General features: G+C 45.8%; 1 protein-coding gene across 5 annotated transcripts in view; it reads right to left on the bottom strand.

Annotated features, from left to right (window-relative positions):
* KALRN (kalirin RhoGEF kinase) overlaps positions 1–18,894 on the bottom strand; it is a 633,650-nt gene that overhangs the window by 437,321 nt on the left and 177,435 nt on the right. For all 5 annotated transcript variants that reach the window (XM_058555948.1, XM_058555950.1, XM_058555937.1 and 2 more), the window contains exons 2-3: positions 17,683–17,757; positions 10,451–10,565 (exon numbers count right to left, since the gene is read on the bottom strand). In XM_058555948.1, coding sequence (XP_058411931.1) covers positions 10,451–10,565; positions 17,683–17,757 — 190 coding nt within the window. The remainder of the gene's footprint in view (positions 1–10,450; positions 10,566–17,682; positions 17,758–18,894) is intronic.

Genomic DNA, 18,894 nt, shown 5'->3' with positions numbered 1-18,894 from the left:
TTCACCAGGGTTATACTCTCAGCAACAAAAAGCCCTAGGGAGTGATGGTTTTCTTGCTCTCATCTTCTACGTTCAGAGAAAGAAAAGAGAGTCTGAAAGGGAAAGTTTGAAAAAACAAATTAAGACTTTTTTCTTCAATGTTTATAGCTGATGAAAATAATGAGGTAGACAGTAGAAGTTCCAAGAGATAACTATGCTTGGGGCACTGTGACTTCAAATCTACCTAAGACTGAAGATGAACCAATAGGGAGAATTTTTTTAATTAAAAAAGAATTTGATTTCATAAAAGAAAGTTAAGAATTGGTATAGACATACCACATTATTTAGGTATTTTCCCCCGAAATAGCATCATTATAAAATTCCCATTATAAAATAACTGACAATTATTACATACCCAGGCTAAATATTTTCACAAATGTTATTTTATTGAATATTTACTACAGTTCTCTGAGAAAGATTATATTAAACCCATTTTGTAGTTGAAAAATAATTGTTGTTAGTGGTTATTTAAGTTTCAGCGTTTCAATAAAATTTTAAAGAGTGAAGCCTGGAAAATCCAAGGTCTAATGAGGAGAGAGCAGAAAATTACCATTTGGAGCCTCTGACAAAACCCATCTGTCTTCTTGGGCAGCTGAGTTGAGGTACTCCACCACTTGGTGGCAGCATACCTAACTTGTCAGAAGTGTATCTAATAGAAGCAGTCTCTCTACAAAGTTAGTGTCATAACACAAAATGTCAGCATCCAATATATGCCTAAAAATGTACACAACCCCAATCACCAGTGAAGGGCACATGATAAGACGTGACCAATGATAGGTGAAGAGAGAAAGACATAACATGCTGAAAATAATCATATAATGGGGGAGGGAGAAACAGCCCAAATCTGGAACCCACCAAGTGAAAAACACATCCCTCTTCCCCCATGCCAGCCTGTCTCTTAAGCATCTATATTCAGGGAGCTCCCTTATTTTAAACATTCCAGCCAAATGAATCTGAACTACATTTAAATCATCTTGGTTCCCTAGCATGAATTCCAGAAAAACCTGAAAGTACTGGGACTTATTTCATCTGACATGTTGAAGTTTACCTAATCAAGGTGGCACCAGAAACATCAGCTTCCTAATCAGCCTGCTGTTGGTGAGCCGTAGACTTCAGAAGTCTAAAAAAGAAATCAACTGGTCCCACCTAAGCTTTAAGGCTCACTCAACATTGCTGCCCAGAGACAAAACCCAAGGAGGCCTGACTTTCTCGGTGGAAGACAGGTAAGGACCTCAGTCCAGGTGAGCACAGAGGAGGTTAACAGCCACTTCGGGCCAAGCCCGGAACTGACTGCACAACCAGCCAAGGAGGTGAAACACACCCGGAGGCAAACTAAAGATTCACCAAGGGCAGAAACAATTAAGTCTTTCTCCATTTCATATCAGATCCGAACTTTAATGTGTGGGCCCTGTTAAGAGGCCTACCAGGTTAGGAAAGTAAAAAGAACCCCAACCTGCAGACCCCAAAGGGCAGGCCCTGTGATTGTTTACTCTTTTCAAACCCCGGATCAGGTTTAGGCAGATAACATATGGCCCCAAGTTCGGGTTTCTTGATGATAGTGATGTCAATGTTTGCACAGTGGGGCAACGATGAGCAAATAAGCTTAAATCTGGAGAAATGCAAAGACCTGGAAGTTTAAGGCAAAGGCATACTGGAAGTATAAATTGGGAAATTTGGAAAGTAATTTGACAATGCGTATCACCAGCCTTAAAAAAAATGTCCATGATTGCCACAAATCTATGCCAAAGAAACCATCTAAAATGTACACAAAGGTTTATACACAAAGATGTTTACTGAGAGTTATTTATAGCAATGAAGTTTTGCAAATGACTTAGCTGTCTAACGATAGGTTAATTAAAATATGGTGCATCCCAAGACATACTCTTAGGCATAAAAAGTTTGTAATGTTATGAAAATATTCTTTTAGTATAATGCTAAGTGGAATACAACAAGAAGCAAAATTAAATAAATGACATGATTCAATTCTGTTTTTAAAAAGCTCTAAAGAAAAAAAGGAAAGCAAAATACCAATATATTAATTGTTACTATATCTAGAAGGTAGAGTTACACGTGGTTTTTTTATTTTTCATATTTTTCTGCACTTATTTTCTATAATAAGGAAATATTTTTCTAATTAAAAAAAAGAGGCCAAGACTATCATACTATTAGACATATATATTCATTCAGTCAGTATTTATTATGACCCTGCTGGGTGTTACTGACTTTACTGCTATTCCTACTAGCTCTAATCCTAACTTTAGCCATCACCCAAACTCTGACCTTAACAAAGCAGTGCTAGGGACAATGAAGGACAAGGTCCCTACTTTCAAGCAGGGCAAGGGAAAGAAACTGCCACTTGTCATTGGCCCCTTCTGTGTGCCAAGTCCTGGGTCAGGTACCTTACATGTGTTCTCGTGTAATCCTCACTACCATTATGTTTGGTGGTATCTCTATGCCTATTTTATGGGTGAGGAAATTTGTCAGCAAGTGTGCACATTTCTCCTCCCAGAGGGGAGGGTTCTGGGGTTCACTCCTCGTGGGCTGGAACCCCCTGCATAATTTCCAGGGTCAGTAGTTTTCCTCGAGCCCACTCTTTCCTTCTCTACTAGTCCACAGTTCCCCTCCCACTGAGTCAGTGGCAGGGTCCAAGTCCCTTCTAAGGGTCACACTGAAGATGCATGTGAAGGAGAAACAACACCCCCCTCTTCATCTCCATCAGGAATCCTTTCTCCAATGCTAGGTCCTTGATTTATCCCCTAAAGGCATTTACTGGTTCCCGGAATAACCAGGGCTGCTTCTCATAGTTACTTCATGACCACATGGTTTCTGCCTCGGATTATCCAGGTTATTTTTCTCCAGGGAATCACAGATGCTTGTCTCCACATTTGAAGCATCATAGCTGGCTATCCCCCCGCCACACACACACACACACACACACACACACACACACATTCACAGGGTTCCCACGAGCCCCTCTGGCCCCTCAGCCCCATCAGGATTGTGCCAGCATAGACACAGATCCACCAAGTCCAAGGTGGCACAGTCAAGGAAGCGAACCAACTTCAAAACGCGTATCACCTGACCACTCACTAACGCCAGAATTGTGCTCCTGATGCCAGAGCAGCTCAGAAGACAGAAACAGGCAAGCAGCTGAGTGAAAGAAACACCTCAGACCCCAAAACACTGAAGAGACGACCATGTCTAGAATACACTAGAGACCACCCCACCAATCCAGGCTCTATGTTCAGGGTCCCTGCTACTGACAGTCTTTTACTCATCTCTTTAAATAGTTTCCATGGTCTTAAGTGTTTTGTTTTTTCACCACATCTCTTGGTGTAATTTGGTCACTAAAGCATAGTTGATTATCATCCACAGATGAGCAGCGTTTATGTGTCTAAAACTGAACACAAACACCTGGCGAGGAGTCTGAGGCATTGCCCCACCACCACCTCCATTGTCCTGCACATTCACAGCCACCATCACTGCCTTGGCCAGCAGAAGCCCAGGTTTGAGGCAATCGTCACCTGCATTTCCCCACTGCAGCTACCTTTACACTTAGAATCCAAGGGAACCTCAGAGAAAGCAGGCGATGGACAGGTCATCACTGCCCGCCATCATTACATCTGTCTGCCCCTCATCTCCTTACCACCCTCTCCCATTGTCCTGTCCCAATCCAATCCTCAGCGCATCCTTCAGAGTCTACCTGCCTACTCTCCCCACATCTGTCCCCTGTACTCCACCACCGCTGCCTCCTTCCCTCTGGCCTCCTCATCTCTTCAGTGGATAAAAGCTCAGACTCTGGTGCTAGACCAGCTGGCTCCAAATTATACTGGCTGTGTGTCCACAGGCAAGTTACCTAACCTCTCTGAGGCTAGGTTTCCTCATATGTAAAATGGGAATACTACTACTCATCTCAAAGTGCTATGAGAATTGTTATGCATGCAAAATACCTATAACAGTGCAATAATGTAGGTTAAAGACACTAATAATAAGGGCTAGCATTTATTTATCACTTAATAAATGATTCCAGAGGTTGGAAGCATTAAGCGCTTTTTTCCCCACTCAAAATCACATTTGAAAATTCATCCACATTGTTGCATATCACAGTAGTTCAACAAAGCTAGTCAAAGAAAATACATATGGTACAATACCATTTTTATAAAGCTCAAAAACAAGCAAAAGTAAACAATATATTGTTTATGAAAACATATGGTAAACCATACCAAAAAAGCAAAAGAAAGATATACACAAAACTCAGAATAGTGGTTATTTCCAGGGAGGTAAGAGAGATCAGGAGGAGGAGGAGCCACAGGTAGCTTCAAGAGCAGAGGTGATGTTCTGCTTCTCAAGTTGGGGGAGGGGCTCTAAGGTGTTCATTTTATTATTTTGCTTCATAACTTACATATACATTATATCTATTCCTTAAGATGTAGCAAGTATTACTATATATGTGTGTATGTATACTTATTATTATTAAGGTTCTTCAGGAGACAGACTAACAAGTACTGACTGCCTGGGTGCTACAGAGCGATTGCTAGATAATTTTGTCACAACAAACACTTGTGAGATGGACGTTCTTTTCCCAAATTAAAAATCAGAACAGTGGAGCCATAAATATTAAGTAATATGACCAAGTTTTCCCCTTGTGCCAAATACCTTTAACTTTTCCCCTCAAATCCATTCTCCATCTTCTCCCTGTACCAGATGCCCTGGGAGGCTGACCCACAAGGACTGCGTCAAAGGGCTCTCTGTCACCTGGCTTCAGTTGCATTCAGTCAATGACAAACAATGACAGGAGGACAGAGAATGGGAGGACAGTAAAGTAAGAGCATCGATTCTCCTTGCCCCCCATCATGGAATCACCACCAGTGGGTAACATCTCTCTACTAAAGGCCACAGCTCCTGCCAGGCAGCCCTCTCACACAGCTCTCTCTCTCCAGATTCTAGGCACTGCTCCTTACCTTGCTCCTTCAGGTCTAGAAGTGGTAATGTCTCCCCTCCTTATGGTTCTAGCCCTGGGATAACTTGAGAATCCAAACCTTGCTGGTTTCTGTGTTCTCTGCCCAAATCACTGTAAATTGTCTCTTCATTAAACTCTCCTCAGATGACCCAGGTTGAGTGGCCATGCGTTTCCTGACTGAGAAGCGGTAGAGCTGAGCTCTGAACCCCAGTGTCTACCCTAAGATGCCTCTCTTCCCTTTGCTGTGAAGGTCTGCATGGCTCCAAGGCAGGTGATCACTAACAATGGTAGTTAGTACTGTAATTGTATGTGCCTTAGCAGCAGAGTAGAACACAGTTTGCTCTTCAGGACTTGTGTTATGCACAGTTAACAAGAGGGACACTTAACTGATATTGCTCAGAAAATTGTGTAGAATGTGGGAACTCTAATAGAAATTATAAACCTTCTATACACAAGCAACAAAATAAGTTAAAAACGGATCTGGAAAGGTATGAGGTTTAGGCTAATGTTCTCATTGGTCCTATTTTCTGGACTTTCCATCACTACTCCCTGCATCCTCCTTTAATTGATGATCTCAGAGCAAAGGGCAGGATGTCAACAACACATCTCAACAGGCCCTTACAACGAAACTCATTCAGTGATGACAGTTTAGATGGCTGGGGCTCTCTCATGCCGAATGTAGTGGGAGGAAACCTTGCAGTTTTTACCTCCTTGTCTTTTAACTGTCTTTCTGGCTCTTTCTGCTTATTTCTATTTTCTGGTCATGCTGCACAAAGACAGCGCTGGCTAAAAGCCAAATTTATCTCTTGCTGAAATAAGTAAAACCAGAGCATATGTTACCAAATAATAAGCTGTGAATATCCGCACCTTGGTTTGATTGGCATCTCAGAACATCCCATCTTAATTTCTCATCACCTTCCTCAGTATGACACCTGCATTCCTTTCTGGAACCCTTAGCATCTCAGCAGCACTGCTAAGAGCAGAGCTAAGTGGCAGATACATCAAGGGGCTAACAATTGGTGCCCTTAGGAGCAGCAGAAAGATGACCCTGACAAAGCAGGATACCAATAATGATGAAGAGGAAGAATTCAATGCAATAAAAATAACCCAGGATTTCTTTACTAGATACTTAGAAATTCCTGTTTCAAGCACATGGTCAGCTCCCAATCATCACAGTGGGTAGATTATCCACACTGTGGGCTCTGCCTGGGCAACTGTTTACTCTGACTAGATTTTCTATCCTGTCTCTAAATTTCTAGGGACATTCATCAGCTGATGGTATCTGAGTATTTCCTTTCCACTTCTTTCATGTACAAGTAGCTGCAAGCAGACAGCAGGCCAGAAGAACAAAAAAGCTAGATAAGTACAGGATGGATGACAGTCTGAAAAGATAATACCAGAACTCAACAAGATCCCTAGGTGGGAAGTGCCTCATAGCAGGCACTCAATCAATATTTGTAGAACTGAGCGAATGGATTTGTTAGCAAGTTGACTTAGAAGACTTTCAAGGCCTCTTCCAATCCTGATATTCTGTGATTCCTCTGAACAAGATGACAGAAAGCTTGGAGAAGACCCAGGAGACGGATACTCAAACTCATCAGGAGCAAGGAAGGGAAGTTGGAAAGGACTCATCTCAGGCTGAAATGGATCCCAAAAGAGTAGCTAGGACTGTTCCAAACTGTCACACCCCAGGATGATTCTTGGTCCCAGGTGATGTCCCCAAATTCCCACCTAGAGTCCAAGTGGACTGGGAAGCAGTTCTCTTAGGATTTAAGATGTAGACAAGATATGAAGTGAAATTCTAGGCCTTAACTTATTTAGGGATCCTGAGAAAGGGAGTGTATGTCTGTGGGAGTGGTAAGACACTGTTTTGAGGTCCTAGATTTTATGACGTACATTTTTTCCAATATCATAGAAATACAAAATTCAGGGCAGTAGAGACTCTTAGAAATGATCTAATCCAGCCTCCAGCCCAGTGAAGGAATTCTTCCTATAGCATCCCTAACAGAAGGTCATCCAGTCTCCAGCAACAGGAAGCTCACTTTCTCTAGAGGCAGCAGTATTAATGCTGGACAGCTCCGATGTGGGCAGGTTCTGTCTTCACTTCCGAGTCCTGATCTCTGGAACTTCTACTCATTGATGCAACAGAAGCCAGGCCTATTTCTCCTCCTTGGGGCAGCTCTCCCAACATCTGAAGTCAGGAATTACTTTTCTCCCGTTCTTTCCCCTGTCAGCAAACATCCTTCGTCCCTTCATGCAGAGGCACAATTTGTGGATCCCTCAGTATGCTACTCCCCTGACAATAATCTAACTGGTCAACGTAGTTCTTAAAATGGGGCTGGCAGAGTTCAATGTTGCAGAGTTGAATGCAGTGGTCTCCAGATGTGGCCTGGCCTTCATAGAGCACAGTGGTACTATTTCTTCCCATTCATTTCTAAATTATCACAACCACCTGTTTAATCATCTATTCTAGAATGGTACCAAAAATGGCCATCAAGCCAACTGGTTCCTTAGATTCCGGGATACCCTTTCATCACTTACTGGTCCTTCTTTGCTTGTCTTTTGCTGGCTGGTTCATCTCCTACACTACCAGCACAGTAATATATTGCACTGCCCTTTAGGGTCACTGGTTTGGCACTGGGTAGGGAAATACCTGAACTGAGTAGGTTTTCCCGAACTCTCTCAAAATGTCTATTCCTGCTCACCATGAATCCTCAATCTACCTGGTGTACAGAGGCTCTAAATATAAGTTAAATAAATAAAGAATGAATAAATGCATGTCAAATGTCACCTACAGACCATCACTCCAGGCTGCAGAGCAGACTCCACCTCCCACAGGAGCCTGTCTTTTCAGTATCCTGGGCCATGACCCAGAATAAACCATTTCTTCTCATCAGTATCATCGACCTAACCTAGCAATTCATTTTCACAGTTTCTGGCTAAGCAGAAGAGTGGCAAAATACTCTCTGACCTGCTGAGTCCTTCAGTTTCCCCCCTAGACTTCATTGTCTTTAGAACAACTCTGTTCTAGGTTTTGTTTCCAACAGTCGTCATGTGTGAACTTGTGGCTGACAGAAGCAGGAAGTGATGGGTGAGCATGACTAGTTGGTAAACTCTGCAGCCAGCCAGGTACTCATACTCCTGGTGAACACAGGCCCCTCGGGAAGGAGACAACAGGCATCCCAGAACAATTCTCCCCACTGAAGGTGGCAACGGATTCTTGCCTCCCACCTGCCAGAACCTGTGAAGTAACTTCTCTGCTCTCAGAAGCACAGGATGCAACGCTGTGACCACCCTCTGAGAAGCAGAGAGCCTGCATCTAGTATATTCCTTCAATGATAATGAATTGTTTCTCCTTTTTCACGACCTTCCTCTCAGCCCCACTTGGGTTTCATTCCCCTTCACCCAGCAGAAATCCTTTCCTTTTTAATTGCTTCCGATCTGTTTTGTCCCATCTTTGCTTAACAAGTCAGAATGAAGAAAAGTGTTCTTCCAACTCTTCAACTTTCTATTCTAAAGAAAAAATTAGCATGCATTAGCTGCAGGGATGTGACAAATATACCAGAAAGAAAAACGTACCCTTCATATCTCCTGGGATCCCAATTTCTTCTGGCTCTAAAAGAACTGAGAGTCCATCACGGGTCCCCATGAAAACTTTTCTTGTAAATTGCTTTAGAAAATGCCTGATTTTATGCCTGTTAGTAGTGTACTTAGGAAAGATGCTTTTAAAACTGCTTAGCCCCTAGATGGCTAAATTGCTAAATTACCTAGATCAATCATGGGTTATTTAGTCCATCTCCTTGTCTCTGAGATGGATGGAAACATTTCTTCTGTATAAAGACTTCTAGAAAAAAATCTTCTATTCTATTCTTTAGTCCAAAGTCTCACACACAAAGTTTAGAAGTTCTTCTTTGAATATAACCTGAATCCCTTTTGTTGGAGCTTAAGACCTTTTATCATTTTTCTGGTCCCCAGTGGGTATTATAAAGAAAAAATAGTAGACACTATATGACGTCTATTTGTTCACAGGCTTCTGCTTGGAAAAAATAGTAGACACTATATGACGTCTGTTTGTTCACAGGCTTCTGCTTGGAGCTCTTCACAGCTTCCTGCTCTATTCAACATCCTTCTAAGCATTTGATGACTGTTCTGAAATCGCCCTTCCCACCTGCCCATCACCATCCACCAATCTCTTTACATTTGTCTCCCCTGTAGCTCTTTCAAATGTAGTGCTTTCCTCACTTGACACGTGCTTCAAGATCTTAATCAGCACATTCAAGAATTACCCAAGGTCTCCCAGCAAAGGCAGAGCTGAATATACAGCTCCTCTCTGTAATTTACCAATTCTCCTATAAATGCACACAGACAAGATGAAGGCACCACTTCTTATTCACCACAACAAACACTTGACAGGCTCCAGCCCCGCTAAGAGACAAAGAACAGAGTCTCCACCGGCCAAGAGCAAGGATGGGTAGAGCAGGAGTCAGGAGGGCTGAGTTCTGGGCCGAGCTCTGCCACTGACACCCCATAAGCAACTCCCATCCCACATCGACTCTGTTTCCTAAGCAGAACACAACCTGTATTTGCCTACATTATTTCTCAGGGCACTTTCGGCTTTCACGTTCCATGATTCTCTGATTAGGCAAAGGCCTCTCCTCTCCCTCCTTATAAGATATAGACCATGTGCTTGGCATGTCTCCCTCCACCAACCTCCGGGGCCACTACCACCCAGAAACACTCAGAAACCAGTGTTTCTCAACCTTTTTTCTATTATCATCATCCTCTGCCCCAAAAGAGACTTTTTATACTTTTTTCCTTAATCACTTACCCAATGAAAATTTAATACTATGAATATACTGTATACCTGTTTATTTTCTACATTTATAGCTGCGCTTAATACATAAAAGAGTAAGTTTTTTCACTACCCCCAAGAACCAAGTTTCATCCCCCTTGGGGGGGATATATCATTGAAATTTACCATTGAAATATTACCAGTGAAAATGCATGACCTAGATTGACCTGAGGGCTGCTTCTTCCTGAATGACACAAGTGGAGTTATTTGCCCCAAATTCTTCCCAAGCCAGAGATTTTAAGAATAATCCATTGCACAAGCCAGAGTGGAATCAGCCTGAGTTCCCTTTTCCATAAGGTAAATAGCAGCTTCCCATCCCTCCTCCCCAGGCCACACCGTCTCCTGTTCCAGGCCCTGTCCTGGTCCTATTAGCCTGGGACCTTTACCTCTGCCCTCAGTTCCCACTTCCAGCTCCCACTCCATTCACATGAATCCCAGTGGTAACAATGGGAATGATGGGAACGAGGAGGTGAAGAATGGGTGATGATGTTCCAGGAATAATTAGAATCCACTCTGGCAGGGATGGAGGTTCACTCCAACTCACATACATCAGCCCAGCTCTCCCTCCCTCCCCTGCAGGACCATCCCCTTCCCCTTACCTTGGCACGCTGGCCAAATAGGTCACGAGTTTCCGCAGGTCTTCCTGTCTTATTCTGTCATGATTGCTGCGAGCAGGGAAGGTCAGGATGGGTCCTCCTCGCTTATCACGGCCCCCTGCAGAGAGGAAGGGGAGGGAGTTTAAGAAAACCAGCCAGAAAGTGTGCTGAAGAGAAAAAAGAACTCCATCTGAGCGCTGGAAGAAACAGGCAGAAATATGTTGCCCAGAAAAATCCAGTCACTGCTTAGGACAAAGACACGGGGCCTGGATGCCAGTAACATGTGTGACCTTGGGCAAGTCTTTTGACTTCTCTGATGCCTCATCTGCAAAATGCAGATGAAAATAATGATGACCACATTACAGGGTTGCTACAAGGACAGAAGAGATGGTACACGGGGAAGTACTTTGAAAAGTAAAGCTCTCTACTAATGTGAGATGATGATGAAAGTAGTGTAACTGTTCTTATCGAGAAAACAAGCCATTGAAAGTGCTACGATCTTTGGAAATTTAACCTCCAATTCACTTCTCTTTGCAGATCTCTGTGTGGTGGGAGCGCTCGGCATTAACCAACTGCCGTGGTGAGAAGCCCTTAGAGCATCCATCCAGGAAATCACTGCTGGGAGGTTTTCAGATTCATAGAAAAGACATTAAGCATTTTCTACGCAGCCAAGGAGCCACCCCTGCCTGCCCGCCTGAGGTGCCACCTATCACTCCTGCTGAAGGAGCACATGAATCTTTATCAGAAATAAGATGCTCAAGGCCTTAATCAGTGCAAATGCATATATACACACTATGATTACAAATGTTTTCTAAATATCACATAAAAAAAAAGCCGGAAGGAGTATACTGAAACGATGATCGTTGTTGTTATTGGAAGGCTTGGATTTTACATGGTTGCTTTTTCTTTCCTCTATTTTCCAAACTTTCTATTCACTGTTTATTCTGTGATTTAAGAATTTATTCATTAATGGGTGCTATGATTAGAAAGCAGGACCAAGTTTCTCAGGAGATTTAGATGGAGGTGAAGCTATGGTGTGGTAACCACGTCCTTACAGGCACTGGCTATTACACAAAGAAAACCTCTGCGTCATGATCACAGACTCCCATCCCGCAGGCATCTCAGGCAGCCGCCCAACATCCCCAAGAGGAGGGACCACAAGGGGATCTAAGGCAAGAGGGAGGAGGGGTTGGCACGGCCATCCCCCATTCTGGAAAAGAAGCTTAAAGCTCAGCCCTCAGAAGAAGGATCTCTTCCAAGGAAAGGCAGAGCCCCCAGGGCCCCCACCCCAGAGTGACTTCATGAATAATGTTTCCTCTGATTGTGGGGTCTTGAAGCCACACAGATAGGGGGGAGTCTCAACTAACAAAATCCAATCCATTCCAGGATATTCCTGGTGTAGAAATAAGGAGATTGCAAGAAGAAAAAGATCAAACAACATCAGGGCCACTGAGAGATCTGGCCCTGACAAAAAAAATGTTTCAGCACCACCACTCCTCCTCCACAGCCCCACACCAGGGCAGATGTGTATAGATATACCACGGAGTTGGGCCCCGGCCCCTGGCTCCAGACCTTCCATAGCACATGCTTTGGTTTCTTGTACGGATAACCACTCCCATCTCATCTGCCTTGGAAATGGTCCCCATCTCGCAACTACCTTCCACATGAGGAAAAAGAAGCAGAAAGATTAAATGGAAGGTACCCCAAGAGCTGGGAGGTTCCCCCACACTCTCAACCTTCCCCTCCAACCTTGACCACATCCGAAGGATTTTCACTCTTGGATGGTTTTAACTGCCTTTAAGAAAGGCAGCTGTTGCCTTTCTTCCTGACCTTCCATGGACACTTTAAGAGTAGAGCCATGGGAACATGGGGGCCAAGGCTGGTCTGATTGGCAAAGGCTAACTAAGGAGTCTGGAAGGATGTTGGCACTATCCCTTCTGAGCTAGAGCCAATGCTACCCTTGGAGATAGGAGTTTCATAATCATGGCCAGGGAAGGTTCCAGATGGCAGGGTAGGGGGAGTGAGGAGAGAAGGCCTGGGGAAGTGCAATCCCTCCCCCTCATGAATATAGATAAGGAGTCAAGAGGGGACAGCAGGATCAAGCCAGCTATTTTTCAGAAAGAAGACGACCTTGCAAGATTATAGGAAGAAGAGGAGGAATAAGCATAGAGGAAGAGAATCATTATGCTGGAAAGAGTGGGGACAGGGGATGGAGCAAGGCCTCCCCACAGGTACAAGGAGAGGGGTCCTGCCCCCTTCTCTGAAGCAAGTGGACAGAACTCAAAGAGGGAGGAGGAAACAGATACATTATGGAGAGGGAAGAGTTCAGCCTGCCTGGGGGACATTGTTCTTCAGGTGAAATAGGAGATGAGATCACGTGCCAGAGATCAGGGCAGGCTCGAGGTTCTGGAAGAGAGGAGAAGTGGAGCATCACTGGCCAGCATCCCTAGAGAATGAACAGCACGACTGTGTATGATGCGGCTTAAGGGAAGGTGGGGAAGGTGGCAGGGTACTGGGGTACAGTGAGAGCTCTACTGAAAGGTCTGGCCGTGGTGTCCATGCTAGGCTCTAACTTGAGTGAAGGCAGAGTACAGCTAATGCTGGGGTGAGTGAGGAGGGCCCAGTGAGGGCAGGAAATGTCCCACTGGATTATGAGCTCCCAGAGAAGAGGGAACAACATATGTTTTGTTCATCTGACATCCATCCTTCCCAGAGGAGAACATCAGAAAGGGTCAAAGGTAAGAGCCTAAGGCCACAGACAGACATATCAAGGGTCAATGTCTTGGATGTGCATGGCCAAGGTATGAAGGTGGAAGACTTTGGTGCCAAGGAGGCTAAGCAGCCATGAAGCTGTAGGATTTGATCAATAATTGACACGGCTGCTGAAATTATAGAGGGTGATAAGAAGACATGAAGAATGAGAACCCACCTGCTAAAGTCAATGTGCATGATGGATGTGGATCCCAGAGGGAGGGAGACAAAAGTAGGCAGATTTTGAAAAGGTGATAGAGATGGTGGCAGGATCTTCAAAAATGCCATTGCCTTGCTCATCAAATACCTGCTGTTTGCCTACTAGTGCAAGGTTTCAGTGCTAGGAGCTATAGGATAGGAATGTAGAGAATAAAGAGGGAGGGGATGGTTTGATGTTCTAGAAATGGCGACAATCCCCTTCCCTCGAGGCAGGGCAGGACAGGGCTGGGGAGGAGGCAAAGCAGAAAGGAGAGGAAGTTAAGGCTTCCCTGATTGAGCTGGAGGAGGAATGGTGCTCACAGTTTTCAGGGGGAGTCAGGCTCCCCTTAGGACAGTTTGGGGAGGTGGGGGGCCCAAGAAAAATACATCAAGGGGGAATCATACCAAAAGTCTGGCATGTGAAACAATACTTCTGCAAGATGTTAATGGATACACTGATTTTTTTTTTAAGGAAATTAGGTTATTCTGTAGTTTGGGAGCTGTTTTCACGTGCTTGATGGACATACACTTTGATGAACATGGCAGATATCCAAGGGGAAGCTCTAATATGCAGCATTTCCCAAACTTATTTTTGAGAGGAGAACCCCTTTTCCTTTTTTTAGGATCTTCTTGTGGGACTATTGCTCTATAGAACACACTTTGAGAGACACAGGTCCAGGATACAGAAGATCATGCCGCAGCGGCACGGAGCTTCCCTGGGAACAATGGAGAACGATGTTGGTGGAGACAAGGGGGCAGCAAGGGACACAAGGAGGGGGCCAAAAGGAGGGTGTGAGTGCACATGAAGATAACAGGGCCGGAATGGGCCCTGCACAAGAAAGTTGGATAAAGGGACAGGGGGTGCTGTGAGCGGGAGGTACACGCACACAAAGGAAGCCACAGAGAGGGCAAAGGGGCACCCCACAGGTTGTGAAGACAGAGCAAGAAGGGGCAGGGCTGGCACAGACACAGATCCTATCACACACACGTGCACACGCCCACACGCAGAAGCTGCTGGGCTGTGCCGGATGATTCCAAACGTGTGTTCCCATGGCAGCACGGCTTTCCTTTACTCCAGCCACGCGGGGGGCACTCTGGGGAAGGCGGGTACAACAACAGTTTGTTTCTCTGCCCACCATCTTCCCTGCAGAGCTTTCTTCTCAGAAAGCAAAGCAATGGCTACACTGCATTATTTAATTCTGGATTTCTTTATTTTGTCTTATTCTTGTGTTTTGTCTTTTTTTTTTTTTTTTTTTTTTTTTTTTTTTTTTTTTGTGAGGAGATCAGCCCTGAGCTAACATCCGCCAATCCTCCTCTTTTTTTGCTGAGGAAGACGGCCCTGGGCTAACATCTGTGCCTATCTTCCTCCACTTTATATGGGACGCCGCCACAGCATGGCTTACCAAGCAGTGCGTCGGTGCGCGCCCGGGATCCGAACCAGCGAACCCCAGGCCGCCGCAGCGGAGCGCGCGCACTTAACCGCTTGCGCCACCGGGCCGGCCCCCTGTTTTGTCTTTTAAAAGCTTTTTTGGTCTGTTTTCTGTTTTTGTTTTTTCTTCCATGCAGCCAGCCATCTCCCTGGCGCCATCAGCGTCCTTCCCAGGCACAGAAGGACAATGTTCCCCAAGCCCGAGAGCTCCTGCAGCACTGAGATGAATAAGACTTACCCCAGGTGGCTCAGCCCACATCCGCACGTGGGAGTGAGCTGCACACCCGCAGCCCCTTGGTCCCACTCTGGGAAGCTTCTACCTCCGCACATGGATGACCAACTGCCTTCGTGGCACGTTGCTTCTATGTGCTCTCTTAGGACAACTCTCTACCCTGGGGAAGGTCTTTTCTAGGGCTGACTGGGCCCTGCCTCAAGGCTCCAACTGAATTCACATGGGAAAAAATAAACCAGAAACAATCAAACAAGGGTCCCCATGTCAGAGTGTACTGTATCTGCACTCATATGCCCCGAACTGATGCAGAACAGGATGTCTCAGAGGCTATGCATTAAAACCAGGGAGGCCTTCTGGAGGAAGCAAAGTAGGAACTGACTTGGGAAGGAAAATAGAGGCTCAAACAGGCAGAAGGTGTAGGCAAGGCACTGCAGGTAGAGGAAGCTCAGGCACGAGAGAAATGGGAGCATGAGCAGGATACCTAGGGGACAGAAAGGACATCAGGTTAAACAAGGCTCAGGGCCATAAAAAGGGAGGAGGAAAAGCTCTGATTGGCCTCTACTCGGGAGAAGAGAGTGAACAGAGAGGGCTGTGGGCCAGGTCCTGGGGGCCAGGCTGTGGGCAGCAGCAGAAGTCAGAGGCCTGGTGCTGCCCAGGGGCTCCCAGGACTTCTACACGAGGTCTCCCCACATGCTCAGCAGGCACTCAGATCCGAGTTCACGCCTCTCCCCACACTGAAATCACTGCCACAGGGTCCTGCCAAGGGGCTGTTGTGCTTCAGTGACGGGCTCCCTGTATTATAAGATATACGAGCACCTGACACTGGTTGGGAAAGGCAGCCTCCTGGTCACTCTTCTCTAACAGCAACAACAACAACAAAACACTAGTATTACTACTACTATTAATAATAATAATAATAATATGGAATTCACTTAGTACCTTACAAGGTTTACACACTCCCATCGCATACTCTGCCCTCACCTCCCATCCCTACTCTCTGAACCATCGGTCTCTCATCTTCCCTCTGGTCAGGTGGGAGACACCTGCTGCTTGGTTTCTCCTTCCTCATACCCCCTCCTCCCTCTCCCTGCTCCCCATTTTGGCTGCTGCCTGCGGGCCAGGCCAGTGGTGCCCGTGGAGTGAACCCTGCACTGTGGGACTGTACTGGCTTTTTCCTTGTGATTCCACCGCTACTCCTTGTAGACAACCAGAATCACCTAGAAACAAAGGTTCGGTCCACGAGGCATAAGCACTTGGACATGTTTCTTTGCGTGTGATCCTTGGCTACTCACACTGCCAAGAGACTCTGATCCAGGAGGCCTACAGTGGAGCCCCAGAACCGGCAGCGAGAGTGATGCTGGTGCACCTATAGCTTGGCTTCAATTACATCAGGGGTCACCAAACTTTTTCTTACAGAGCCAGATAGGAAATATTTTAGGCTTGTGGCCATCCGGTCTCTGCTGGAACTACTCAACTCTGCTGTTGTAGTGAAAAAGCAGCCATTGACCCTACCTGTAGTAGGCTGAGTCATGGCCCCCAAACATATCCTAATCCCTGAAACCTGTAAATATTACCTTATTTGGAAAAAGAGTCTTTGCAGATGTGATTAAGTTAGGGATCTTGAGATAGGAAGATTATTCTGGATTATATGAGTGGGCTCAAAATGCAGTCACAGGTATCCTTATAAGAAGGAGGCAGAGGAAGATTTGACATAGACAGAAGAACAGAAGACAATGTTACCACAGAGGCAGAGATAGGAGTGATGAGGCCACAAGCCAAGGTATGATGGCAGCCATCAGCAGCTGGAAGAGGCAAAGAACAAATTCTCCCCTAGAGCCACTGGAGGTAGCACAGCCCTGCTGATACCTTGATTTCAGCCAAGTAACTGATTTTGGACTTCTGGCCTCTAGAACTGTGAGAGAATAAATTTCTGTTGTTGTAAGCCACCAAGTTTGTGGTAACTTGCTGCAGTAGCAATGAGAAACTCAAATACCACCTAACAAATGCCCAGGCCTGTGTTTCAATAAAAATTTGTTTCCAAAACAAGTGGTTGGCCCCTGAATCAGACATTAAAAGGTCCAGGTGCACAAGATAGGTTGGAAAGAAAAGTCAGAAATAAATATTTGGAAGTCATTATTCAGAAAAATAAATAAATAGATACACTCACTTGAGTTCCCTTTGCCAGGAAGGAGAGATAAGGAGGAGCCAGAAAAATGTTTAATCTTCTGCCCATGACACACTCGGAGATGAACCCAAATAAAACCTCCAGGAATGTGTGAAACAGATAGACTCCTCCCACTGCAGCATCTCCCATAGGGACCTCAGTGGCTCCCACCGAGCCTGGCAAGACTGGGAGGGTGGGGTGGGGTGAAGTGTATGTGTGCTTGAGGTGTGAGGTGTGGAGGGGACACCCACCTGTGGTTATGAACGTCCTCCAGAACACCCAGCTGGGACTAGAGAGCTCTCCCTTCTCTTTCTGCCCGCCTCTGGAGAAAGGAAGCAGCTGCCCTGAGTATCACTTCCACCCCCACTTCTCTCTCACTCACACACAAAGTGAGTGCCTGCATGCCTGTGCACACACACTTCTCTAGGTCCATTACAGAGGAAAGTTCCACAGATACTCACCAGACACGAAGGCCACTTTTTCCTTTAGGATGGGAAGGACATCAGAAGCTTTCAAACCATCATTCCGAAAAGACCCTGTGGGACAACAAAACAGACGGAATCAGGGTGAGAGAGGCCAGATGGCTGAATCCCTGGATCCCACCCTCAGCCTCCCCACCCCATCGTGGGCCAGAAAGTTCTGTCTGTTCAGGCCCTACATCCCAGCCCAAGGGAACAGGAGAGGGTCCACAACAGAAAAGACACGTCTACAGATTCCAGGCCACACAGATCAAGGGTGTGTTCCTTCTGGTCCCTCCCAAGGAGAGGACAGTCCAAGTCACCCCCCACCACATTTACAAAGCTCCATGCCCTGGAGGCAACAACTACAGCCCTGCTGCTGTGAGCAACTTGAAGACGGGAGCTTTTGAAAGAACCATTTTTGTACCTCTAGTGCCTAGCATAGTGTCTGGTACACAGTAAGCACTCAGTAAATATTTGTTGAACAGGTTAATCAATATCAAGATGGACCACAATGCCTTAAATAATTCTTTTGCCTTTCCTCCATGTGGCACAGCAGCTCTTGGTCTTCCTTTTACAAATGGGAACAGGAAACCACAAAAATCCCCAAGTGGTAAGCAGAGGTGAATGCAATACCCTTCTCCACCCTTCTTCCTCCTCCCCCTGAATGTCACCATCACCATCCACCACAGACAGGAGGTAGGAAGACACCAGGCTCCTGGGAAGGAAACACACTCCCTTCTTCAGCAGCTCACTCTCTACCTAAATCTCACTTCTCAGTTGGAAAGTTCATTCTGGGGTCTAGTTGAGCTCCTGTAAGGGAGTTGGAGGCAGAGGCCTGGGGCTCACAGAGAATGGAAAATAACAATGTGCCTGGAGTAACAATTGCCTCAAAGGACAACCCAGCCCGGTGTGAGATGCGTGGGAAAGGAGGACCCAGCTTCCACACACACACAAAAGCCCAGGCCAGCCCACTGTGCCCCTATCATTTAACCCAAATACCTGACAAGGACTCTCAGGGAGAGCCAGCCCACACTCAGAGCCCTCAGAGCTGTAACTGGAATCTGCTGTGTGTTACCACTAGGGACATGGCAGAGATGGACCCCAGAAGAGATGAGGTTCTGTGTCAGCTCAGTGAGACAGGACCAGAGACCACACACATCCCCTCTATTGCCTTTCTCCACTTGGCTTACTCCCTTGTGGTCCCAACCTGAC

The sequence above is a fragment of the Diceros bicornis genome, chromosome 15 (genome assembly GCF_020826845.1).
Source record: "Diceros bicornis minor isolate mBicDic1 chromosome 15, mDicBic1.mat.cur, whole genome shotgun sequence".
Classification (NCBI taxonomy): Eukaryota; Metazoa; Chordata; class Mammalia; order Perissodactyla; family Rhinocerotidae; genus Diceros; species Diceros bicornis.
Note: the sequence above shows the minus strand (reverse complement) of the source record. Positions and strands in the feature narration are given on the sequence as shown.